This window comes from Chenopodium album, chromosome 16 (assembly GCF_948465745.1).
Source record: "Chenopodium album chromosome 16, dcCheAlbu1.1, whole genome shotgun sequence".
NCBI lineage: Eukaryota > Viridiplantae > Streptophyta > Magnoliopsida > Caryophyllales > Amaranthaceae > Chenopodium > Chenopodium album.
The window spans coordinates 46,658,730-46,686,446 of NC_137849.1; the positions used below are offsets into that span (position 1 = coordinate 46,658,730).

General features: G+C 35.5%; 2 protein-coding genes across 5 annotated transcripts; both read right to left on the reverse strand.

Moving 5' to 3' along the window:
* LOC145585641 (kinesin-like protein KIN-UB) lies at positions 1-11,728 on the reverse strand. 2 transcript variants are annotated; one of them, XM_081642345.1, is made up of 19 exons: positions 11,258-11,712; positions 9,528-9,628; positions 9,272-9,394; positions 8,289-8,474; positions 7,909-8,130; positions 6,440-6,587; positions 6,068-6,217; positions 5,724-5,812; positions 5,173-5,376; positions 4,885-5,007; positions 4,548-4,682; positions 4,307-4,438; positions 3,913-4,048; positions 2,716-2,808; positions 2,465-2,590; positions 2,188-2,313; positions 1,524-1,667; positions 748-876; positions 1-654 (listed from the first exon to the last, which is right to left on the reverse strand). In XM_081642345.1, exons 1-19 carry the CDS (start codon positions 11,406-11,408, stop codon positions 494-496), a joined length of 2,679 nt encoding a protein of 892 aa, XP_081498471.1. In that variant the 5' UTR covers positions 11,409-11,712; the 3' UTR covers positions 1-493. The 2 variants fall into 2 exon arrangements, 1 of the variants encoding a protein (XP_081498471.1); XR_014100698.1 differs by lacking the exon at positions 1-654 and having other exon boundaries at positions 2,150-2,313; positions 11,258-11,728.
* Positions 11,729-18,562: 6,834 nt separating this feature from the next.
* Positions 18,563-27,057, reverse strand: LOC145585642 (uncharacterized). 3 transcript variants are annotated; one of them, XM_081642349.1, is made up of 13 exons: positions 26,652-27,057; positions 24,814-24,998; positions 24,504-24,613; positions 24,289-24,369; positions 23,934-24,037; positions 23,685-23,771; positions 22,747-22,949; positions 22,183-22,384; positions 22,044-22,094; positions 21,853-21,906; positions 21,629-21,688; positions 20,746-20,870; positions 18,563-19,953 (listed from the first exon to the last, which is right to left on the reverse strand). In XM_081642349.1, exons 1-13 carry the CDS (start codon positions 26,916-26,918, stop codon positions 18,798-18,800), a joined length of 2,685 nt encoding a protein of 894 aa, XP_081498475.1. In that variant the 5' UTR covers positions 26,919-27,057; the 3' UTR covers positions 18,563-18,797. The 3 variants fall into 3 exon arrangements, with proteins under 3 accessions (XP_081498475.1, XP_081498474.1, XP_081498472.1); XM_081642348.1 differs by having other exon boundaries at positions 20,746-20,867; positions 21,808-21,906; XM_081642346.1 differs by having other exon boundaries at positions 21,808-21,906.
* Positions 27,058-27,717: the final 660 nt, after the last annotated feature.

Sequence of the window (27,717 nt, forward strand, 5' to 3'; positions counted from 1 at the left end):
AGACCATATAACTTAGAAATGGAATTAGATGACCTTATTTTAGTTGAAGAGAACACAACCTTAGACTTGTATAGGAGAAAAATGGAACAATTTACATTAGAATTTACACAATTATGAAATGAAAATAGATAAAATGCTACAATACATTAGGCGAGACCTCAATAATGATATCAGTACTACTTTCTTTCCTTTCATAGATGTAATCTGGGAATCCCATGGCGTTAACCACAACTCCACAAGAACCCAGTGAGAATCATTTATCCATCTCAGGTGTGGCAGGTGGCAGGGGAGCTCCCCTTTCGAACCGATATACATTAACTATAGGATTACAAAACTGACCACCACCACTGTGTATGCGTCAGACTAGCGAAAAACTCCGTACTGACTTGTTCAGCGTTGTATAGTTCCTCTTCATACTAGAGGCACTGCACTGCATCCGGAGAATCCTATCTGGATTCACTTTATGGGTGAGAATATACAATCATCATCAAGATTATATCTCCACCCGTAACCTACTCAGCTCTGCTTGGAAAGTGGGGCTGGAAATAAGGGTTCGACGGGCAAGAGTCCTAATGTCTTCCCGTGAGCAGTCCCGGGATATGCGTACCAGCTCCCAGAGTGCACCCCCAGCAATCATATCTTTCACATTTACTTCTGCGGAATTAATGTACATTATTTTCAACTGTCATTTCACTGAGTTGTACCATTTCTTTTTACGAAGTTTGAAAAAGATAGGTTTTTACTAACCATGCTGAGCTAAGTGGCACAATGCAAGCTCAATATGCCGCCTGATCGGTGAAGCTTCATTATTGGCATTTTGTACAATCCAAGGAAGTGCACCATCCTCGAGAAGTAACGATTTTCCAGTTTTTGACCCTAAAGTAAACAAGGCACAAGCATGAGAAACATCAAAGGAGCCTATCGAATCCTAAACAGCAAATTCTCCTTCCATACTCAAATTACTCCGTAGTTGTTAAACCATTAAGAGCTATGTACGTTTGAATCAGATTTGATGCTGGGACAATACACAAAGGAACTTTAATACTACTGAAAATTGTGCATGACACCTTTCCAAGGGCTTTCTCAAAACCTAGGTGTTTTAGTAAAAAGTCCAATACCACAATTTCCGTGGACACTTGACAGAAATGAAGAATGGAGTTGGGACAAAACAAGAAGAAACTCGTTTCTCCCTCCTAAAGCTGGTGATCGCATTCCACCACACCTATTGAACACGCATTCTACTCATCAACTATCAGAGCAAATACCATACTTTGTAATCAAAATTGACGAAAAATTTAAACATTAGAAGCCATGCTTCACTTTTGAAAACTGAAACCATTTTACTCTTCGAAATAATGACAACAGGTCCTCTAACGACACACAAAGAAAAACAAGCCCTAGACCTTTAGGAAGCCCTGGAAGCTCATGCAACAAAAGTTCAGAATAAGTCAGAATACATCAGTCGGAGAGAGACTAGCCCCTTGCTTAATAAAGTTACTCAACTAGGCAAAGACGCCACATACCTTGAGTTGCACCCCGAGATTCGCATTTAGCGAAGTTAGCTATTCCACGTGCAATCTGAGAAAGAACATCAGGATGTCTACATCTTACCATCCCAAGCAATGCCCTGATGCCACCCTCAGCTCGTAGCTTGACCTGTAGCTTATCTGGAAAAAGCAAACTCAAATTTAAAGACTATAAAAGCTTAAATAATTTAAATACATCTATCAGACAGAAAATAACATCAGACTGGAATCACTTTTTGATGTGAACTTAATGGATAGCTCATAGCTCTATGGAGATTCCTACTTTAACAATTTCTAAACAGTATGATTGTAGGACAATAGAAGTTACTCCTATTATTACGGCAAGGAGAAAATGAAAGAGAAACTGACAAAGCATAACCAAGATTGACACTACTAGCTAGTAAAATTACATGAGGTGAGAGATACAGGTGTCACAACTGTCACATTTAATTTGTTTCATTTACTAAAATACCCTGTGATAGAGATCTACAATTAATGGGAGAGAAAAGATTGAATTCTCATAATTTTTCTAAATGTAACCAAATCAGGAAAAGACAACTTCTGAAATTGATCATAGTTGACAAAAGGAACCTAATGTAAACTTATTAAAGCATGAGACTAACACTGAATGGGCTGCAACACAAGAGATGATATAAATTACCATTCCCGCACAGATTAGCCATTGCTCCAGCAACCATGCGAAGAGTCTGTGGATCTTCCGCATCATCGGCTGTTATTGATAAGAGACTGATTCCACCTTCAGCAACTATATGTTCTTGATTGGCTTCTGCAAGTCCCAGTAAAAGACAGCATGAGAATGAAAGCAAAACTACCACTTGAACAACTAAATGCATGGCCTTCCAGAAACAATAAAAAAAATTGACAGAAAAAAATACAATAAAATAAATTATAAAAATAAAATAAAAATAAACATTTACCATTCATTGCAAGATTGGCAATTGCTCCAGCTGCTACACGGCGAACAGTTTCATCTTCATAGCTTCTAAGAAGCATTAACAAGGAAGTGAGCCCACCAGCAGCCACAATCCTCTCTTGGTTTGTTTCTACATAACCAACAAACTCTTTTAGGTTTCAACTTCATATATGATTCATATGGTGTTTACTTTAAATCTACACACGAGATGAATGGCAAAACAACTCATAAAGGAAATAAGCAAAATCTTACAACCTTCAGCAGCAAGGTTAGCCACAATTTTCACTGCATGAATACGTGTATTGGCATCCTCTGACTCAAGCATCGATAAGATTCTTTGCAATCCAACTGCAATAATGAATGAAGATAAATCTAACTTGACAAAAATAACAAACATAAATACAGCAACCAGGTATCATCCTTTTTTGGGAGTACTTCATTAATTCAAGTTCCATTATATCCTCTACCCTCCCCTGCCCCAAAAGAACAAGAAATGAAATAATCTGATGGCATTTACATAACCAAAATATCATTATCTTGTACTAAGTTGCATTCCTGTTTTCCACTAAAACAAATCCAAAAACTTGGTATTGTTGATGCTTTAACTCTGATCACTAGGTGCCCTAAACAGAAAGGATAATCTTAAGGGTGGAATCTTAAACAACAGCAAAGTTCCCTTGTAAAAAATCTCTTCATAGTTCTGAATCAGAAAGAGCCACATTTCCAGACATGTGTTTACTTTTGTTTATGTGAAGTTGTGAACCCTAATATGCATTGCCTTTGTGAAAGTCTGTCTAATTACCTATACATTTCAGCGACCCTGATAAAATACGATACTGAAAATGTCACTATGCAAGTGGAAGACTGTAAGAAAATTAATAACAATCACAGATGTCAGAAGTCACAGCACGCTGATGGAATATCAATCCCAGAAAAGCTAGAGCAATAAACACTTAGTACAGAAGATGAATATTGAGAACTCCATATCCTGCATTTTACTACCTTGGTTACCAACCAGAGATATTATAGGATTAAGAGCCATTTAGAAAGCAATAATTTCCTATACAATAATAAAAATATTTAAAGCATTAAGGGCTAGACTGCAAAGATTATCAGAAGAAAGAAAGTATGCTTAATGTCCTCGTGAAAGCCACAAACTGATAGGAAGTCGGAAAAGGTTAAGAATTATAATAGCACTTTGCTCAGAAGATAAATCTTGAGAATACATCCTTTCAGCCCCGCCCTTCCCAATCTTGGTCACCAAACAAGGAGATAGTTCTATAATTTTCTAGTCATTGTTAAAGGCTTTAATCTCCAAATGACATCAAGACTTATTAGCCAAACTATCCAACACTAGTATGCATAGATCTGTTCAATCAAGATATGATAATTGAAACACAGTGATTCAGGATGCCAAACATCAGATGCATCAAATACACACCTTATTCTCACCTTGTTCAAAGAGAGAATTAAATGATGACTTGGGTCCATTTTCTCTGTCTTTGTTTTGGGATTGTCTACTTGGGGATGTGAGTGATTGGGGACGAGATCCATTTCCCGATTCAAGCCTTTCAATGTACTTCCTCATCTAGTGACACAAAGTTCAAGTAGTGATCAAGTCAGAAAGTATCCAAATTAGAGATAGATTGTGTTGCTACCTATAAGAGAAAACTCCTTCCACCCCAACACACAAACTCCAGAGATTACAAAGCCAATTAAAAACTATGTGACACCAATATCACAAGTTAAATTCTTGCTCAAATAGCTTAGCATTGTTATTTGTATATGCAATAACAATCACATGGCTAAAAAAGGATACAAGGCCGTAAAAAAGAGAGATAAAAACCTGATTGGCTTCAAACGTAAGCTGCAACAACTGGCTTTGTAAAGATGTGATTTCTTCTTGAAGCTTTTTCTTCTCATAAGCTTCATCTTCCAGCATCTGGTGAAGTCTAACAAATTCAGCAGTTCCACCTCCCTACAAATACAAAAAAATCAGGTTAAGGAATGGATAAAAAAAAACAGGAAGAAAAAGAGGGTAAAAGATGCTAGATCACAGGCACCACCAAACAAAAGTGAGAACACACCTCTGAAGATGTCAACTGAGATAGTTGATTTTTCAAGTTCTTGGCCTCCTCCTCAGCTGCCTTTCGTAATTGAATTTCATTTTGAAGAAGCCTTTTAATTTCAGCAACTTCTTCGGATAGAGACACATTTTGTTCCTAAATGAACGAGGCACCAGGGAATCAATGCACTTAACATGCTTATGGAAACGATATTCAGCAAAAGTTGTACATATTATATTCAAAGCCAATTATATAGAAGTATATATCTGTGAAAAGAAAACATATGGCAACCAAAGTAACAAACACTATATCGGTGAAATCAATAAACACTATGCAACAAGTGTCAGCAGTAGTATACCTCTCTATCACATGGACCATTGCTGAACCCATTCTTCTGCTGGTTTTGCTGATTCGTAATCCACTTCTCCTCAAGCTTCTTTATGGACTCTAAATAATCCATTTGACACTTTGTTCTTTCTTTCTGGGTTTCAAGAGAACAAACTCAAAAGGTTAATAAACACCTCAAATGGAATGGAAAGCAGAGAGCCACCCACTCCAAAGATGAATAGGTTTTAGAATCACAAAATATCCTCTAAAATAAGAGTGCAGTAGCAAAGAAGCAAAGTACCCAACATTTTCAACAAACCTCTAATTCATTAGAAAATTTCCTTTCAACTTCAGAGACATGGTTCTCAGCTTCTAGACTTATTTTTCTGACTTCATCATCAAATGCTTTCTGCCGCCTTTCTCCCTCAGCAATAAGTTTGTCCAGTTGTACCTCAAGTCTTTTGGACAAACTTTTGTAATCAAATTCTTCCTTTATTCTCAGCATGTTTTCAACCTTCATGGCCTGTGACAGAGAAGTCTCAGCATCCAAACATAACAGATACCAATCATATTATTCATACATTAGTTCAACTATGTTGCCCATTTTCAATAAATTTCAATATATTCCTACATCATCCTCAGATTATTAGAAGTTTCAAATTTTCCCAAAAGAAAAGCATCTCTCTTTTTTTTTTTTTTTTTTACTGTCTCTATCCTACTTTATCCATCTTTTCTTTAAACCCACTCATCTAATCAATATGAAACGGACAGAGCACAACAAAACCTAATCACAACAGATGTGAGAAATTATGCTAAGTAGTAAAAGAGCATTGTGCAATCACATCAATTACAGAGAAAAAGGCTGCTCACTCTTTGCCCAAACAATATAGTGCTTGTAGTCTCTCCACGATGCCGGGGTGAAGGACCAATTGTTACAACCAGGGATGTTCTCGCAGACCCTGTATGTCAAAAGAAGTACATGAAAACTTTCTTAACGTATCTCAATATCTGTTTCTTTTTTCTTTTCTTCTAAGCCAGCTTCTTTTTAGATTTACACACAACAGGGACAAAACATTTGCCAAGAGATTTGACTCATTTGAGTGAAAACAGCTAGCATCATGCACCTAGCTGAACGAGTATGGATATCACATGAAATCCACTGGATCCAATAAAAACCCTCAATATTTCAGGAAAGTGAAACTATAACGCCTCACCTCCAAATGAATCTCTAAGCAACCTCGTGAGTTTGGAATCACGTACTGGAACATGAGGGCTATTCTCTGCAAGTGCATTGATACATTTTCCTAATGCAGTAAGGGAGAGATTGATAGCCTTTGCTTCCTCCAAGGTATGGCCCTCACTTCCTACCAGCAAAAAAAAAAGGAAATTGACTCCAGTAATGATCACTTTTTTGAAACAGAAAGTAATCATTTACAATCCAGAATTATGAACATAGGCCAGGAAATATATAAAATACATGTTGAAAACAATAAACCTATACACTAAGTAATAAGTAGGAAATGCTGATGCAAGATATAAATGCACCACAATATATTACAAAAGTAGTAGACTATTCTTATCTGTACCTGACTTGTGAACACGCTCAGAACCAGCAAGATCTACCACCACCAACTTGCCCTTCCGCAGTATTGGTGGATCACAGTTTTTCACTGATTGGTTCTCATCCTCACTAGAAGAAGGCTCTCCTCCTCCAATGGACCTCTTAACTTGTATCTGGAATGGGCCATCAACACCAAACATGTTGCAATACATTTGTGGATATTATTACAAGCACATAGAAACATAATAGAAAGAGCAACTCACATGAATGAAAAAGATAAAATAAAAGAAAAGAATTTCCAAACAAGTTGCCATACAATATTTTATATTGAATGGAAGAAAAGCAAAAGATATACTTTGTATTCAACTCTTTAACCCACTTTACAGACGATAGCAATCTTTAACATCAATGACAATCAGGCTAACAGCCGACAAACAGGGTACTCTCAGTGCTCTAGGTGCTTTTGGAGAAGAAACCGTGTTCCACCCTCTACACCATTTATATTCTCAAGCCTTATTTCTTAAGACTTCTACGAGATTAGATAGTTAGCTTTTCTCCTTCTTTGTGTGTTGCCAATCCTCCTAATGTCCTAATCTTACAAAATCCAGTAAACGTAATCTCTCTATATTCTGCTGGTGTAATTTCTTGGTTCTTAACTAAATAATATGTTAGACCAAGCAGAGTTTTTGCACTATGATGGTGTAATTTCCAAGGACCGAGTTTAATTGAACAATCAAATTTCAGTTTATTTTTGAATGCCTCAACAACTGAATGAGTACTAATCACTTTGGAACCAACTAGTCCATCTTATGCCTATTAGTAGTCCATACATTGAAGCAATTATATTGTTATTGCACAATAACGCTTTGTGTAACCTGGAATTCTGGATGCAATTTTGCACCACAATATCTGTGACAGGCCATTACATTATAATGTTATCCATTAAATCTCACACTAAAAGCATAGCAGTAGTTAATTTTGCATCCAACAAAAATAAAACTATGGCATATTGTGCAATTCATGTTTAGTGTCTCTCAAATGATCAGAAAGTAGTGGGGGAACAACAGCACATCATTTTTTTTAGCTTTAAGCACTACTCGAATGAATCTCATACTTGTAATTATTATTGAAGCACAACCACTTAAATTTGACAATTTAAGATTTTAAACCGTTATGCTGGAAATAAGTAGGACGGAAAGCGACAATTCGAGTGATTGATGGGACTGTCATTCAGATACACGAGATATTTCTTTCAAGACTTGGCAAACTTTTCACAAATACTGTCATTCTTATATTGTCTGCAATTATTATTATCATTGTCATCACCAGCAGCAGCAGCAGCATTAATTTTAATCAGCATTTTATACCAGAAGTTCCATATTCAAAGTGTTTAATTTCCAGGCATAAATAGAGATGGGAACAAAATGGAACCAGAGAACACGAAGATACTAGGGAAATGGCTAGCATGATATAAATGAAGGAAAATATAATTACCATAAGGATGGCGTGGCTCCTAGAAGATTCTGTATTCAGCTTTGTATTAGCAGCAAAACGATGAGCTTCCCCTAATCGCAGGAGATCAAGAAAGCTGTTTTGGTCTCTTATCTCAACAACAGTTGCACCAGGCAAAGAAACCTCTCCTGTTCTGGGATCCTCTGTGATAGGAATATTGTCATTTGCAGGATTAAGAAGATCTTGAATAGTCTCCATATAAAGCTGCACAAAATTTATGTATTAGTAAGAGTAAAACAGAAAAAATAATAAAAAAAAATTTACAAGGAAAGCTTGGCTAGCTTGGAAGAGCCATAAGGAAATCTATAAAATGCACATTACTAATTTAGTATGCTGCTTTTTCAACTATAAATTTAACCAACCTGTATGTATGATACATAGACTGAATCGGTATCTAAACAGATGTCAGCAAGGATATCCTCCATGGAACGGACCATGATACCTCGATCAGAAACATCTTCTTCTCCTAACTCTCCAAGAGTAAAAGTTTTTCCTGTACCGGTTTGGCCATAAGCCAGCACGGTTCCATTGTAACCATCAAGCACACTCTAGAAAAGCAGAAAAAACATATCAGTCACTCACACAACAAATTCTTAATTTAAGTAAAAAAAACTGCAGAATAAAGTAAGGAGTGCAGACACAGAAGTCATGAAGAAGAAACAAAAATTACTGAGTGTTAGACCTACATCCCTCATATAGGATGAACCGATAAGCATACATCTGGTCCAGCCGTCCACATGTGTAGCACTTTAAAATTAAATCTCATCCCAACAGAAATGAAGAGAAAAAAATAATATATGAAGAAGGATTAAAAATGTGAAAGATACCTAATGTGCCTCTCAGAAGTCAGATCACAAGAAACAATCTTAACATCCCACTATTGATTAAAAAGGATAAGAAGCACATTAATCAGAATAGAAACCATACAAAATCAGCAAGAAGTAATGGTTCATTAGGGAAGCAGAAGTGGGAAGGTAAAAAACAGTGCAGCCTACTTGTTGGTCACAATATTAAAAATCGAACTTGACAATTAAGCAACAAAAGAGAAACCTGACTACCAAAAATACTCAGACTTCAGTTAGGTCTTCCAGCCACTTATTGTGCAAAGGACATCTAAAAATGGTCCAATGCAATACTCTTCGACTCATTCTCAACAACAATGATATCCTTTAATGAAAAAACAACATACAAAGCTACTAGACATTAGATGTCCTCATTAAACAAAGAAAACCATTCACCACAATCACCCAAGCCACTTTATCAATTGTAATACAGTAATATATATGCATCACATTAATATGGGTTTTAATTGAGGTTAAAAATTACAAACACATTGACAACACACCTCAACCACAGGCTTTGCAACAAATTCATAGACACGCTTCTGGGACGAAAACTCAGTGAGCAATTCATCAAATTCATAAGTGTCTGAGTCCCAATTGTTTTTACGAAGCTTCAACCTTTTGAGCTGGAATAGAATGTCAATTGATTAGCAGTAATACTACAAACCACACACACTTTATGGTGATATAGAAAGAGATGCAAGTTAATGCAAAAATACAGAGTTCTTGTGCAAGAGACATAGACGGAAGGGGAAAAACCTCTGGTTGCAACTCTACACAGTCAGCATAATCTGCATCTGTAACTGATTCCTCTGCATTTTTAGGCCTCAGTCTAACAGCTACTCGTACTCTGCCTGGAGCTGATGAAATAATGTAAATGAATGAATTAGCAGGAGAGAGAAAACTAGAAAAGAAGTGTATTTACTTGCAACTAGAAAGTCTTTGGACCATATGATGGAGGAAATAGTAGAGATAAAAATACTGATAAATTAGAATATATAGAACTCTACTGTACACAAGAATTCTCTTGTGAAATTGTCCCTATAATAGGACCCAACAGAATCATTTAATACCGGTGTTGTTAGGAGGAACAGATAAAGATTAAAAGCATAATAAATGAGTCATTCAACTGATGATGTACAAATACATCTTAGCTTCTTCCCTATAATCATAAACACTACGTTTTTCAGGGATTAAAATCGAGACAATGACACAAGAACTGCAGCAGAATGCATCTTCAAACAGCCTCTTTATCAACTGCATCAGGCTATAGTACTTCATCCGTGAGACATAATTGCTGCTCCAGAAGATATAATCAATAACAGCCAAATATTGTGCTTACTACGGTTTTTTTTTCCTTTTTTTCCTGATATCCTGACAAACTCTCTGCTTAGCTTTTTTACTCAAGCATGGATACACCCACCTAAGAGAAGAAGCTGGTCTTTTCAGATTAAAAATTAGCACCCCGCTATGTAATCCCTTGGAATAGAACAACTATCATACCAATAATCTTCTTAATCCACCTTAAGCTACAACAATATGCAATATCCTATCTCCATGAAACCACTGACCAACCAGAGTCACGTGCTTAGTAAACCAAGAAGGTGGGACTAGAGAGTAGCAATTGAACAGACAGAATCTGCATTATCCGGAACTTCAGATGTTCTATGGTGATTAGGATTCTACTCCCTTTTGGTCACAAATTTCAAAAGTGCAGCTCATCCATCCAATACTATCCAAGCATTCAAACAAATTCGTAATTTCAAAACCTGAAGTCCGCAATTTCTCCTAGCAAATACTCCTCAACTTCTAATAAAAAGGCACTTCAATATTATCTTCCAGCAGTCATAAACCATCCATTTACATTCTCCATAGAGTAACCTCACATTCCACACCACCAAATCGTCAGCCAACTGATACCATACCACACATTCTCGTGCCTTCCATCCGCAGAGAAAATCTAGGTAAAAGATTGTAATAATGGCAACGAAAAGCTCTTCGCCAATCCCATTCCTACCTCCATTCTGCATTTGATGTCATAAATTCAGTAATTCACCTCGGTCGACTAATTTTAACCACAATGTGTAATTCACCTAGCTCGTCTAACTCTACCGCCTCAACACCACTTTTAAACACAACCTTGATCATTCCACTGATCACACAACACACACCACTACTATCCACTAATTCCAGTTAACCAATCAAAGCATCATTTGCTCCACTACCAATCACATTACACTAATTCTTGCATACTACACAAAAATCACAAACAGAAAACAAGCTTCACAGCAAAATCAATTAAAAACAAAGGCATTGTTCAAATCAACACTAAACTTACTAATTTGCTCCAAAACTTAATCACTTAATGTTTCAAAATATAATTAACACAAACACAAATTAAGTTACAAAATCATCAATCACAGAAAATGAAACAGATCGAAAAACAAAAATTATTAAAATGAGAAGAAAAAAAAAACTGAAACCCTAACCGTCGGAAAAATCTCTAGCAGCGGCGGCAGCACCACCAAGGGAGGCGGTACGACGAACAGGAGTCTTAGATTTGAAGGAAGAAGACTTATGATTAGTAGCAGAAGACGGCTTAAAGGAACCTCCTCGAAAACCGCCATTTTTAGTAGCCATTAATTGTTTGAAGCAATTGTTTACAGTTGAGAAAGAGCTTACACCATAAATGAATATACTTGTGGAAATTCCAGAAACATCATCCAAGCAAGATCAATATATTTTATTTATGTTGGAAAATTGAAATTGAAATAAGAGTGTAAGAAAAAGAGGAGGAGGTGGTCAAGAGATAGTCAACAAAAATGGTGAGTTTTGAATGAAAAAGGAGAAGAGAATGGGTGTGTCAGGAAGGTGGGGTTACTGAATTTGCGGGGACATGAAGAGACTGTGAGTATTTAAAGTGTGTTTTTAAGTACGAATATGGAGTTAATTTTGACGGTGGTGTGCTTATGAATATCATCATTAGTGTTAATTACTTACTTTTCGCCCTTTTGTCTCTACCTCCTTTTCTTTTTCAGTACACTGCCTTTTTTATTTTATTTTACTGTTTTTGTTGGAATGCTTTATATTTAAACCACAAATGTTAGTCCCAAATAGGATAAACTTTTCAAAATAATTGTGGAAGATGGATTTGCGCCAAAATCTAATTTGTCAACAACGTTTGAATTGCAACTTTTCATGGAGTAACTAAAATTGTGGTGAAACTCAAAATTATACGCTATAAATCCTATAATGGGTGAAAAATTAACAAGAAAATTATCAAAAGTGGGAAAGAATACGGAGTATCAAATTTTACTAGTGTTCTCGAGTTCTAATCTTATCAACTTAGGGTGCAGATTTTCTTATCATCCCCTCCACTTCTAAGGGCGTGCTTGGATTGGGGGTAATATATTAAGGGGCCGTTTGGTTCACAAGGGGAAAGGGAATGACTAAGAGAAAGGGAAAGAGGGAGAATGGAAAGCAACCTCCTTATTTATTATAGGTTGTTTGTTCACAAAGGGAAAAGGGAATGAAGATTGAAGTATCAACTCACTGCCAACAACCAACTCCAACCCCCCTCCCCCCAGCGGCGCCGAGCTCCCCCGCCCCCTTCGTCGGTCCCCACCCTCCCTTCCGGCGACCTACTCCCCTTTTCCTGCAACACCGCCGCCGTCCCTTGTCCACCGCGCCGCCGCCCCTTTTCCTTCTAATTGTCGATGTTGTCCCTCTTTTCTCTCTTTTTTAAGTGATTTTTTGATAGATTTAGTAGGTTGTTTGTTAATAAAGTGTCATATGTTGTTTTTTGGGTGTTTGGGGGTTGTTTATGGGTTTTTTTGTTGAGATGATTAGGGTTTTTGGGTGATTTTTGTAGTGATTTTCATGATGGGTGTGGTGATTTAGTGGGTAATGAGTGGTGAACGTGGTGGGTGAGGGTTAATTCGAATGAAGTTGGGTAATTTGGGGAAGATGGGTTTTTTTTTTTTTTTTGCGGGTGGATTTGGGTGGTTTCGGTGGAGAATGGTGGTTTTAGGTGGTTTTGTGGTGGCGGCAAGGGCGTCGGCGATTTTATGGTGGCTAGGCGGTGAAACTGGTGGTCAGTTGGTAGTTCTTGTGGCTGGATGGTGGCTAGGCGGTAGTTCTGGTGGTGTCAGGTGGTTGGATGGTGGCTAGGCGGTGGTGTCGGTGGTCAGTTGGTAGTTCTGGTGGCTGGATGGTGGCTAGGCAGTGGTTCTGGTGGTGTCAGGGTGGCTGGATGGTGGCTAGGCGGTGGTCAGTTGGTGTTTTCAAGAGTGGTCAAGGTAGTTAGAAATTTGGTCAAGGTAGTTGGGTGAAGAGGAATTTAGGGGTTTGAATGATTCCCTTGGGGGGGTGGTGGGGAATGAAGATAGAGGAAAATGGGGTAATAGGACGGGTAAAGGGAATGATTGATTTTGTCTATCAAACATCAACAAAAGGAATTCATGATAGTTGATTCTCATTCCCTTTGTTGAATATCTCCAATCAAACGGTCCCTAAGAGAATAATAAAAGTCGAACTAGTTGAAATCAGATTCGGTGTTTATGGATATCAAAAAATTTGAATAAGACAGATATCCGATTAGGCCTACCCAGTATAAAAACGTAGGTATTTGGACAGAAACTGTAACTAAAAAGGCATCTCCACGCTTTATAATGGGCCTAGTTTGCTGGTAAAAGAGGTTAAAGGCCCAACGAGGAAGACCATCCCTTCGGGTCCAAAGAACGGCAGCACAAACCAAATACCCCATATAAGTGATATAACAAACAAATACTTATGTACAAGTACAAAATTTAAAACCTTGAAGTCCTTGATCCATAATCTATTAATCTTTTTTTTTATTTTTATTTTTTTTTTTTTTTTTTTTAACACATAATAAACGATTATATTAATAAATTAGAGTTTAACATAGGACAAAACCAACCTCATTCTGCAAAACAAAATGAGAGGTTGGTAAATAGCTAAAATCATAAGACCATATTCTAAACTGAAAATTAATGGTCTTAAGACTAAGATTACACACTGTGCCCCATCGAAAAACAATTAAACCAAGTTTCTTGACAGCAACTATACTAGAAGTAAGATATGTATGCAGCAGATTACTCCTCGTCAGAGTCTTCATCAATATTCAGAGCAGCTACAGCAGCTAGCTCCGCATTGTAAATAGAGAACATCTAATTAATTATACATATGCGAAGTATGGTATCTATCTATTAACTATTACTAAAACAGAAGTTGTTGACGTCATCATTGTCCACGTGTTGTTTTTTCAATAAAAAAATTCCCGCGTAAATACAATGATGATGTCCTTTTTTTTTTAGAGCTATCATATTTAACATTTTTGAAATTTAAATATTGGAATTTTCTACATTACAACTAAAACCTATCAATTTATCGTAGGAAATTGAAACAATTTTAAATAGCACACTAATAAATGACCTCCTACATTAAACTATGAATTAGACAACGTTGAACAGATACTATATCATAATTTTGATTAAAATAAAAAAGGTAAAAATTAACGAACGCCATCGGGGCGTTGGATAAGCTAGCTAAAAGTACAAAGATTAAATTAAAAATTAACATTAATTACACCGATCGACGCGTGATTTTGACATGTTTTTCCAAATTAATACCACTTTAGGTGATATTTTAAATGCATATCCAATAAAAAAATTTAAAACTACAAAATATACGTAATTGTTATTATTCATGTATAATAGCGATTTATTTTTAAAATGTACAAATTAAAAATAGGCTTTATATAAACCGTGCATCACACGATTTCTAACCTAGTATCCTAATAAATAATAAATATCTCCTAATTGAATAAATGGTCGGATTTGTATGTTGCTTAGATACATATCGAACAATACAAAGCATGAGAAAATAGGGATTGGAAAGTAACTATAATATAACCTAATAAACTCAAAATTCTGCCTTAACCAAAACTTATTACTGTTGCTACTACAACATAAGTCATTGCCTTAGCAATCCTGTTAGAGTTATGATATGCTTTAATTCGGAAACAAGAGTATACTAATGAATCAAGTTATGATCAATTAATACTTATTAAACAATTATGGGATAAATCCCCCAACCTATTGTTGTTTGACTAAGTATTAAGTAAAAATTAGACCTCAAAAATAAAGATTTGAGAAACATAATTTATCCAATACTATCAAATACATTGCTCTCTTGTTTGAAACGATATTATTATTCAAAAAACAAAAAGTAAAAAGAAAAGAACAAGTGTTGTAGTATGATTTACATCACAAGCTTAAAATTAGCTTAGCTTACTCTAAATGCACTCTATCAAACTATAAAGCTGCTCGCCTGCTCATTTATATATCTAAAACATTGAGGATGCACTTCAAGCATACTTTACTAGATCATCTCATCGGATCGATTCAATACGTGTTTTATTTGTGAGATTCATACTGAGTTGTCGTCGTCATCGTCGTCGTTGTTGTTGTTGTTGTTGTTGTTGTTGTTGTTGTGAGGACGACAATTTTGTAGTTGAGCTAAGAGAACCTTGTTTTCTTCATTAAGATAAGCAACTTTCTTCATTAGCTTAGCATTCTCCCTCAATATATCTTGGTTCTTCAAATATAACTCCATGTTTTTCTTTAATAACATCTTATTCAATGACGATTTTCTCATCTTCCTGTTACATTTGTATCATTATCATGTTAAAATAACGAATAAATCAACAATAATATTAGGATATTATTAATAATAAAAAAAAAAAAAAAACGTACTTGAAATTGTATAAAATACTTTGATATATATAAAGAATTAATAATTACGTACCTCCTTGTGATTATCCAGTGAATATTGCAGCTTCTCATCTTTCTACGATGATTATAATATAAGATATTAAAAGGGGTTATTTCTTTGATACTCATACACATAATTAGCAAAAAAGAAAAAAAAATTAGGGGTAGAAGAAAATAGAAAGAGTTTTAAAAAAAATTTGTTCTATTTATTTTTTGGTTTAATTTGCTATATATATATATATATATATATATATATATATATATATATAGGCTAAAGGAGTAATAATTTGCTCTGATTTTGTTGTATATTTATTTTTGTGCCCACTTTATGATAGTAATTGTAAACAATGATGGCAATAAAAGTAATGATGATAATAGGCCAGAAAAATGGAAGAAAAAATATGAAGAAGACGATTGATCGAGGAGGTAAAGTAATAGTTGTAGTAGTATCGTTATCCATCTTGGCTTTTTTTAGGACTTTGCATTTATTATTTATGTCTCTCTAGAAGACTAAGCTAGTAAAGGTTTTACTTTTACTTATGTCATTTTTTGTTTGGGATGTGGCAACTTACGTACTTCACAATCGCGATTATCATCTAATACAAGGTATTTTACAATCACAATTGATTTAAGGTCTTATCTTAGTTTCTTAATCAAAAAAACTATGTACGTATATTATCTTGTTAATTAGTTCATCCAAAATGTCACTATAAATGTGTATATATATATTATATTATTATATCATGTGTACACTATATATAATACGGAGTACTTCATTATGTCCTAGAGTTAATTCAATTTGTGGGGGAGCGAGGTGAAGCCATGGCCGGTGAGTCGGTGACCCCCTCCTCCTCCACAACAACCAATCGTCATTTTATTTGTTCCTTAAAATGAAATACTACTTATGACATAAATTACATCAAAATTTTAAAGTCGAACTTTCTTTTAATCATTGATATTGACTTATTACTGTTATTAAAGATAAAAAAATTTAAAAGTCGATAACTAGCGACTGATTTTCTTAACGGTCGGTAATTACTGATCGTTTATAAAACCAGTCGCTAATTTGTCATTCAACTGACTAATTTGGTTCCTGTCGGTAATATTGGTCACGTGTTCTTGAAGTGTGTATGCATGAATATGCTTGTGAAGTAGATATTAAAAACTGCATTAAAATAGGTAATATTTCAAATATAGATTATTTCTATAATTTATAAATGAAAAAGATATATGCAGCCCTATAAGGAGCTAAAAGTGAAAAGAATTAACAATAAATAAACATTTATTTCACCGCGTCGATAAATTTCCATCTTAATACTTAAAAAGGAAGGATATTAAAAGCTATATGCAACCCTACTTCTTTAAATCCAATTTTATTAAGAGTAGTTAAGCTGCCTTGGACTTGAAGAGTGTTTAATCTACTTTTACTCGTACCTTCTTATCCATAATTCTTAGGACTACATATGTTTCTTCGGCCAACGATTTTTCCACAAGTAATATAATATTAATCAAATCAAACATAGCATAGGGATCCCTATCAAAATTTTCCCAAGGAAGCAAACAGACAAGATGCATTAAATGGCAAAGGGGTCACAGACTCTTGATCTGAATTTGATTGTATTTGCAGTGAGCAAATTGAATTGAATGGCAACCTTCATTTTCATCATCATACTACTTCACATGGACACCCACGAAAGAGGCACGTGTTAACGAAAATGGAGGAAATTCATTCATTGGATTTTGAAGAAGAGATATAATAAGTCAATGTTGTTAGGCTTCTTCTTTTGTCCTTTTTCTTCATCTAATCGATTAGGAAAAGCTCATGTACGTTACTTTTTTATGATTTTGGACGATGAATATATTCGCACCATACGTTTATCTTTCTACTTTTCTGACGTTCATTATGTAATTCATCATCATTTTAGTTGGAAAACTAACGGTTCAATAGTTGCATGTAATCAGTATAATACAATGACTTCCTACTAGTAGCTTTTAGCAAGCTCATTAACTAATTCCATACGTTTTTAGCTGGGTATTTATGTTATTCGGATTTGAATACTCGTGTCAGATATGAGTACATGTAGTGTCTGATTTGATTGTTTTGTGAAAATGATTTGTGATTTTGGTCCAAATTAAACTGTTAAAGTGTCCATATCTTTATAAAAGTGTCGAAAACATTAGTAATTTAAGTAATTGAGACGAGACGAAGAGTTCTAGACATAATTCTAGCTAGTAAGTAGCAACATAAGGTGATAAAGATAATATTTTAAGAATATTTTCAGACATTCTCCCGTTTGTCATACAACATCCATGAGGGCATTAATATGCAATGAAGAAAATCTGTTGCAATCTACAATTGGATACATAGACATTCAGCATTAATACTAATTAATGTACGAAATAATTGCCAAGGCCAACTTCAGTACATTCTTGTTAAGACCAGTATAATTGCTACGCGTAAATGATTCATTTGTCATAACTATTGATAGGTGTAGTACTAGTTTTGGTTTTCATTAATATGAGGGACCATATTTATTATTTGGCTAATGGGGTAGAAATTTCATAACAAAGTATTAGTCTCAAAGTTCCTTATTTTGGACAAGCTATTACTGAGGATGTTAACTAGCTTAATTTATAGTCTTAAGAGGGCGGTACCTATAATATGATACGGAGTATCAAACACTGTATCATCAAAAACTTCGCGGCTCTCTATACTCTCAAAAAAGGTACAACTTTACCATAGAGTATTCAGCAATGGCATAATGAAGGCAGAAGGTAGTCCTCTTTGATTTTTCCACCACCAGCATATTCTTTTATTTGACAAGATATTGACAAAATGCACCAAATTGAACGAACAAAATGTAGCAGCATCAAAGCCAATTCATATCAATTACCGTTAAATTGGATTGTACTAATCCCTTGGATGCTCAAATGATTAAACTCATAATAATTCTTAAGAATCCTAAATTAGTTACAACAACAATCAATGCCCCTTAGATATAGGTGCCAACATCTTCCTCTGATAAATAAAATTTAAAGATTAAAAAAATGTAACCAATCTGCTCCTAAACAAATAAAAGTGGGACTAAAGACAACTCTAAATAATTACAGCTTATACACTATATTTACACTTATTTTCCTGTAACTCACCAATCAGCAATCAAAAAAAAAAAAAAAAAGAAATGAAATTAAGATGGGAAGAAGAAAACGGGATACGAAAATATGACCATAATAATTATCCCACAGAGTCTTCCTGGGTATCATCATCGTCTTCTTCCACTTCATCGTCTTCATTTTTATTAGCTTGGCCATGAGCCTGTGTTTCATCATCTGATTCTGACCCATCATCTGCATCTACAATTTTGCTAGCTTCACCGCATTCATCATCAGTTTCCGACTCAGAGTCAGAGACTTTGGCATTTTTCTCTTGAGAACTATTACCAACAGAACTCTTGAACTGCTCCTTTACATCAGGTGCCATGATTCCAATCATATTACTCAATGCTTGAATTTCTTGGTCTGAATGCATTGTCCTAGCAAGAGCACCAGAGGGTAAACTTTGAGACTCAGCCACCTGAGTAATGGAATCATTTGTAACTGCTTGATTTTCTCTCTCGTTGTGAGGAGATTCATTGTCTCCATATACAGAAGGGTCCGTACTACAAGCCCAGCTCCCAGCAACTTCTGATGCCAAAAGATCTTCTGTTCCGATGCCTCCAGGTTTTGCATCCTCAGTAGCCTTCACTGCTTCCTCTCTGTCATTCAAGAGAGAGTCTTGAAGATTGTCTTCACACCTATGAGGGATCTGCTGCTCAGTTTCTTGCACATTTGTGTCCTCATCAAGCTGCATTGTGTCCCCAGCAAGATCACCAGTTTTATTCATTTTTGTCTTTCTTTCACCATCAGCACCAGGGCTTTCAGTTTCAAGAACTCGCTCAGTTCCATCACCATCACCTTCAAACATGGGAGCTGTTCCAACACCATCAATGTCAGACCCAAACCCAGCTTTAACCATGCCCTCATCAACGGGAAAGTCAGCTTCTTGGGTATCTTCATCATCTTGGTTTCTATTATCACAGTCATGCTTCTCAGTGGCGCTACCTTCTTCGCTGGAAGTCTCAGCCACTCCACCTTGTTCATGTCTCTTCGCTGAATTGCTAGGGCCGGCCTTAGCGGCAGCATTAGTTCTGTTACTTGTAGCTTCAATTCCAGCAGCTGCATTTCCATCATCATTCATCTCTGCTGTACGGCAGAGAACATCTACAGAGGCATTGTCATAATCCTCCTCATCTACTAGAGCCCTCTGCATAGACTTTAATTGTTCTTGCTGCTTTGTGAACAGCATTTTGATCTCTTCTGTCGTCGAGTAAAATGCACGCAGCTGTGTTTCCCTGCATGGAGAACATGTGCTTGGGATAAAAGTTCAAGATGATTTCAAGTAAATTCAATTCTAAATTAAATTAAGCTTCATCTAAAAAGAATCATTTCACATGGATTATGCAAGCACTACACAACCAAAATGTTGATACAAGTTCAAATATATAAGAAGCCTGGAATGTGTGAAATCATATAATATATCAGAAAGCACAGAGATGACTCAAATGATTATCACTGATATATTATAACAATTGAAAGCAAGTAATTATACAAGGGCTTAGAGAATCAACGATCTGATGGTGCCACCTGACTTTCCAGAAATTAGCTGCCACTCAGATTAACAAAATAAAAGCCCCAAGGAACTTAAATGAAAAATGCAACTCTCTATTGAATGACTCCTGAGGTGCCAGGCACACATCAAAGTTCAACTAAACTTTCCAATTTATAGTTGATATGTACTATGAAATCGTCTAGGGACATAAGCATGCACAATCAGAACACCTTCACTGAAAGTCTTATGCAACAAAACAGAATATTCACTAAAGTTTGCAAAACACACAAGAGTACAAGACACAACAACACAGCCGTGCCATATACAAAATATCTACTACATATAATCTACCATATGGAAGTGACAAAACAAGAGAAAATAACAAAAATAATTACTAATACAACACAAATTGGTGAAGTTCAGTTTCAATTCATACCATCATAGAGTATGTATCAAAATAAATTCAACTTTCATGGAACTATTACTTGCACAGGAAAAAGTCTAACAGACCAATGCCTAAGATTCAAGATCTTACCGCAGCATGATTCTTTCCCGAGCACCCTTTAACCTTCGTCTTTCAAATTCAAGATCCCGCATAGCAGCATTTATTTCTAGCTCAAGTTCGGAGACCTTGGCCCATGCTTCTTCCCGAGCTGCCTGCTACCACCATCAAAATAACACCTTTTTATATAAGCAATATAAACATTTTTGGTTTTCACTACTGTTCAACTGCCTTGATATTTTGATAAGCTCAAATCATCCATTAAAATATAACATTTTGCATTTTTGTGGGTAGTTATTCAAAAAAAAAAAAAAGCAGGTGGTAAAATCAAAATTTGGGTTAATGAGGGGTGGTAATTTACAATATTTCGCAAATATAATGCCATACTTATTGACCCAAAACTGATGGATTGACCAATCACCAGATTGCCAACTGTCACATAGTAACTTGATTCAAGCTCAAACATAGCCATTAATTATGAAGCCCCAATATTTGAGATGAGCCAATGTGCACAACTAATGAATAGAAACCTAATGACTAAAACTTTGTTCGGATTGAGAAAATTGAAGGGAAAGGAAGAGAGGAGAAAAGAAAGCTCCCTTGTTTGGATACTATTTGATAGTAGGGAAGGGAAGGGAAGGGAAATAGAGGGATTCATATTCCCTCCCTCTTTAATGTTAGAAAGAATTGGGGGGGAAAATGCAATCTTACCTTCTCCCTCCCCTTCCTTCTTCTTCCCTCCCCTTTCCTTTCCACTTTGCTATCCAAACAAACCATAAATGAGCTAAATCAGAAGCAGAAACCACCATAAAGATTAACCAGTCCTGATCTCCACCCCCCTTCCTTTCTCCATACAATATCAAGTAAAAAGGACAGAATGAAAAAAAAGAGAGAGACGTAAAGTTTCCCCTTGTACCTTTTCTTTGTCAAGCTCTTTCCTCATGCTCCTCGTTTCAACTTCAAGTTCTTCCATTCGCTAAATAAGAAGTGCAAAAGGAAATATAATCAACTAATAAAAAATAAGTATCAGCATCAATTAGCATTACAATGTGACAGAGACAGACAAAGTTCGAGATTGCACAATAAAACACATACTTTTTTTCTGAAAGTAGAGGACTTTTGTTCGTTTGATATTTGAACCTCAAGTTGGCGAACTCGATTGTCAGATAAGACCAACTTCTGTCTAGTTTCCTCCTGTCATGAGCCAAGTTGTAAATAAAGTAAGATGTAATTACTGCTCAAAAGGATCTATCCCTTCCCCAGTCACCACTCCCTCTTCCCAAAAAAAGGTATTATCCTATCGAGAATACAAACTTCAAAGACACCCATACCAATTTGGATCTCAGACTCTCCACCAGTGATGAATTCTCTCTTTCTGCTTCCTGATAATAAAAACAAAACAAGTTCATCACCTATTGTTTATAACTACAGATGAAATACAAGTTACAAAAAAAAAAAAATCATGGCAACCTGAAGTTTACTAATAATTTCTTGTTGTTCTCTTTCTCGCCTCGAAGCAGCATCCGATACTCGTTTTAATTCTTCTTCAGCCTCAGACTGAACCCTTTGAATTGAAGCTTTCAGATCTGCAACAGCCTTTTCTCGCTCTTCTCTTCTCTGGTCACGCTCTTCATCTAGCCGTGTTTTCAGTTCAGCTATAGTTGCCTTTTGGCTGCAACAAACAAATCATAAAAGGGTTACCTTCTGCCTTGAGAAATTATTCAGAGTTGCATATCACTCCTTCAGAATACAAGTTACAGCATTCCAGATGCAAATCAATTAACCAACTCTAACATCACAGCATTAAAATAAACCATGAAATCAAGTATAACTCTGATGTCGAGCTTTATAGATTAAGAGAAATTTTGGGAATATTGGGATCTTCAGAACCACACATACACAAAAGAAAGCTGAGTCCAGGCAAAAAAACTGCAGCATCAAGAGGGATTCTTGGCAACCAACAGTTAGAGGCCATTGCACCAAAATTTTAGTCATTCAATTTTTAGATCTAATATCCTGCCAAGAGTAATATACCTTTTCATTATTTCATTTGTTTCAGTAGATGACTGCAAAGCAGCAGAAAGTCTTTCATTTAGATCTTCAACAGCATGCTTTTGTTCGGCAAAACTTTTATTGGCCTCAGTCAATTCCTTCTTTGTAGATTCCAATGACACATTTAGTTCATTCAGTTGATCATTATAAGACTTCGAAACAGACTCTTTGAGATCTTTCATCTCCTACAGGATCCAACAAATAAAATAAAATAAAATAATATTTATAAAATGGAAAATGATATATAAAGCCCAAAGGACAGCAAACAACAATAAGCAAAATGAAACAATAATTAAAGCAATCGACTTCTGCTATGCATTAACAAATCAATACCAATTTAGGATAGATATTAAATGCTTATTTGCAGCCCGCATATATCATTAACCATATAAAATGTACCAAAAAAAGGAATAATATAGCTAAAAAGATAATTAACAACAATGAGAAGGGCATAAGCATGATAACCATCTAAGATAGATGTGCATGAATACAGAAAAAATGTATGATGTGAAAAAGCTAATGTGCAGTCTCCTACTCTCCCCACCTTCATCCATACCAAGAATATTTAAAGTCAATCTAGATGAGATTCATGCACAAAGGACCAAGAATGGACAAAAACATCGTATGATAAATACATGCAATATTTTTAGGAGAAAAGAGGTATTGCAGAGAGAAAACAGCTCATTTAAGTACTGTGGAAATTACTACTCTCTTCTCACAATTAGGACATCGCTCACAGATACATGGTCACCTTGGTTCAATTTGTTTTTTACAACAGAATCTACACTCTATTTCCATCTTTCTGCACACACCATCCCCAGTGTAGAAACAAAGACATTCAGCCAGTCACGTTCAAATTCTACAGTTCCACAAGCCAAACAATACCTAGTAAGGGATAAATTGGGAAACATAGCGCATACATTTTGATGACGTTCAAGAACTTCACGATTTTCATTCCGCAATGCATCAATTGTAAGTACATGATTTTCCAATTGCTTTCTCAAGTCCTGCAGAAACCAAATCCATAAGCATATAAGGTCTTCCATCCCAAGAAAAAAAAAAAAAAAAAAAAAAAAAAAAAAAAAAAAAACATGTAAAGTATGCATGTTACTTATAGCTCTTAGCTAATTTTAATTTCAGAGAAAGATGTAAATTGTATCTGGCGATACCGTATTTGAACGTTGAAGGCTTCGAAAGTCATCAAGAGAAACAGGGCCCTCAGTAGCGCCAATACCAATGCCCTTAAGTCTTTTGGTTTCGGGACCAAACTCCTCTGGAAAACAAATAAAAGTAACATACTTCATATCCAAGCACCCTAGAAACTTAATGTATAATTACTGATCCACCATCCGTGAAGAATGGATACAGACTTTACAAAAACTAGCACCAATTTTGCATGGGTGCATAGTTTCTGTTGACAAGTGAAGCAAATATATTAAAAAAATAAAAATAAATATAAATAAAAATTAAAAAAAAATAAAAAATAAAAAAAAAAAAAAAGAAAGAAAGAGTAATAGCTAATACCTGCTTTTCTCTTCAATGCGGTACCATCAGATGAAGGGACAGATGATGAGACTTCTCGATAAACAAATGCAAATGCATGCTCTACAGCCAAAACCACGAATCAGAGATGTTAAAAGTGCAATTCAGTACATATTTACCAATTCAAGGACTGAAGTGCAACGCTAGATTGAAATAAGTGCATAGTACATATATATCATCTACAAGCAACACAATACCATGCTGAGGAGGAGCTGCTAGTGATATGACATCACCATGACAAAGCTTAGCTTCAAACTTAGAGCTGCCTCGCTTCAATCTCTCCCAATTCAGATAAGATCCATTGGTGCTGACAAGGTTAAAGATTTTAAAGTCAGAATTCATTAACCTTCACAATCTCACATGATATAGAAGTAAAATCTTTCTCAATACATTCATATACTAAGAGCCTTTGCAGTTTGCACATTAAAAAAAAGTATTGGGGCATCACTACAAATATGAGGTATATATTTTTATAACATCAAATGCCCGTCTTCGAAAAAGAAAAACCTTGTATCTTTTAGAAAGGCGGCATTGCAGAAACCAGAAGGATTCTCAACATCTTCCTTGGGAACTCTTTTCCTAGAGATTGCACAATGTCGTTGACTAACTGCATTTGAGTCTATCTGAAAACGCACGTCATCTACTACTCGTCCAATGCGATGCTCATCGGCAGTTAATAGAATATTTATTCCCTGTTCACAGATATTCCATTAATCAGCTAAAGTGCTTAACATTGGATTAAAAATTCAAAAAATAATAAATACCAGGACTTGATTTTACAGTGCACGGTAAATATGACCACAAAAACACGTCAGAAAGTAACTGAAAAAAACTGACATGTTAAAATAAAATAGGTCAACAATGGTAGAAGAATAATTATACAAGTTGTGGCATATCGCACAAAATTACTTTCTTTTTAAATGTATGGGAAACTTACAATATAACAAGGCCTTGTTCAGCGTAGGCGCTTAGCTACAGTTTTTTCAACTCTCAACTCACTTTATGAGTGTATTGCCAATGCAAAAGGAACCTTTATGGGTACATAAAATGCACACATCTCATAATTAAGGATTTAACAGTTTCATTTATTGTGAACTACCTCTTCAAAAGTAGTGTATGCTTGATCCTTTTTTCATCTCTCAATTTAACATGGGACAGTCTAAGGAGATCCATTATCAGTAATTACTAAATTTGGAAAGGTGATAGCTTTTCCCAATGAAAGAAGCATGAGGATGAAGTTGGAGTGAATGGATGGCAAACATCTCTAAGGACTCTAACTAAATATAGCAACAACATGCTAAGACAGTTATCATACTGAGGAAATCAGTTTCTATCCCTACCCTTGTAACTTACAAAATTAAAAACACGTTCTCGTTTGATTAACGAAGGATTCCTTAGAAAGGAAGACTTCGTTTCATCAACCCTAACCTTTCTCTGTCTCCTAAAGAATCCTGTAAATTTTAAAATCGTTTAAGAGCACCTCATCCTCAACATTGCATTTCCTGTGATACATATTACATAAACCAAAAAATTAGTCTATTCCAAAACCCAATCCACCTTAGACTCACTATGTCAATAATCTGACTAAAGATTGTCATTTGTCAATGATTGTAAAGCCCTTAATTGACAATTTTAGATGCAGTTACATCAAAGATCTCACCCTAATTCCCAAATGAAAAGAACAGTATTCCCCTTCCTTTTTCCATACTTTATCCATACAAAACAATTTTCTATACGAGAGGTTCTCCCAGGCATGATGGATGCCGTCTCATCTTCTTCACAGCTCATAATCAATCTCATTTAGGTTTTCTACAATAGTTCCTCTTTGAAAATTCCACATCATCATTAACATCCGTAAAGAACACTCACACCTACCTATATAATCTTCTTCATCATTGGTCACAACATGCGCCAGTTAATGTTCCCCTTCAAAATAAATTGCGACATCCACTCATCCTTTCCCTCCCATAAACAACACTCAAACTTTTACAACCAATGTCATTAATGTTCCAACATTAGTTCCTTCCATATATTCAGTGTCATCCTTTTCCACCTACAAACAACATTCAAAATCCAGGCTCAACCCGGAGTGTTACTCTCATAGTCCATTTCGTAGAAGGAACAATAATACGAGTAGTGAATTATTAAGCCACATTGATGACATCAATATCTTAAATAACTAATCTCACCCAAGTGAAGATTCAATATTTGCAACATTCTAGCTCAAACTACACAAAAAACTAACACCTTTTTCTCAGTAATCAATACAATACCTAATTCAAAAACAAGAAAACCCTAGCAATTTGCATACAAAATATCATACATCAGTTTTACGAATCGATTACCTGAGACCGCTTACGAGCATTGTTCGAAATAGCAGTAAGAACACCCCAAACATCAGGATCAGAGCAAGGGAGAGGTTGCGCAGCGATTTTGGAAGCGACGGCGATAATGGCGTCTTTAGGGGAAACAGGTTTAACCGGCGAAGGTTCATCTTTGGGTTGACAAGAACTAGATTGAGATACAACTAGACCATCTTCTACCTTTCTAGGGCTCGGATTTTGATCCGGCGTAACTTGGATTCCTGGCCTCCTTTCCTCTACAATCGGCATTGATATCCACAGTAAGCTGCGATGAAACCCTAATTTGCGAATTTGGGGAAGAAATTAGGGAATGTGAATTGAAAATTAGTGTTTGAGAGTGAAGAATTGAAGAGGAGAGAGAAAATAGGGTGTTGGTAAAAGCACTGTATGTGTGTAAACCCTTGAACATGAATTGTCAGCACTTTTAAGAGGGTGGAAGAAGAGTGACAATCGTACGCTAAAAGTTTGAGGAGAGAGAAAATACCCGCCAAATAATATCCTACCGGCGGGCCCCACCTAACAAAACTAACTTTATGATAATACGGAGTACCATTTTATGTTAGGGTTGTACACGGGTCCAAAATCGAGTTCAAATTGACTAGAATCTTTTGAACAACAAGGTTGAATTTTTAATAATGCTTGGATTGAGGTTAAGATTGGATTTTTGGGTTTGCTTTGATTTTGTACTGTTAAATTAAAAAATTGTTGTAATGCTCTTTTTGTTTTTGTAATTATTGCTTTTAACAATAACAAAATTACACTCATTGACACCAATTTAAAAGTATGTTGCAAATATTGACACAAACTAATGTCACTTGTAAAATTGACACCAACTTCCTTAAAAAAAATAAATTTGACGTTATAAGCACTAAACATTCAATAATACTCTACATATGACATCTATATAGTCTTATCTTTCCAACACATTAAATACTTTTTGAAACAAGTGATTGTTGAAGAGGAATTTTATACTTGTACGAGTGTTAAAAGACGTAAAATTAGTTGTTGAGTGTCATTTATGTCAATTTTGTAATTTTTATAGCAAGTT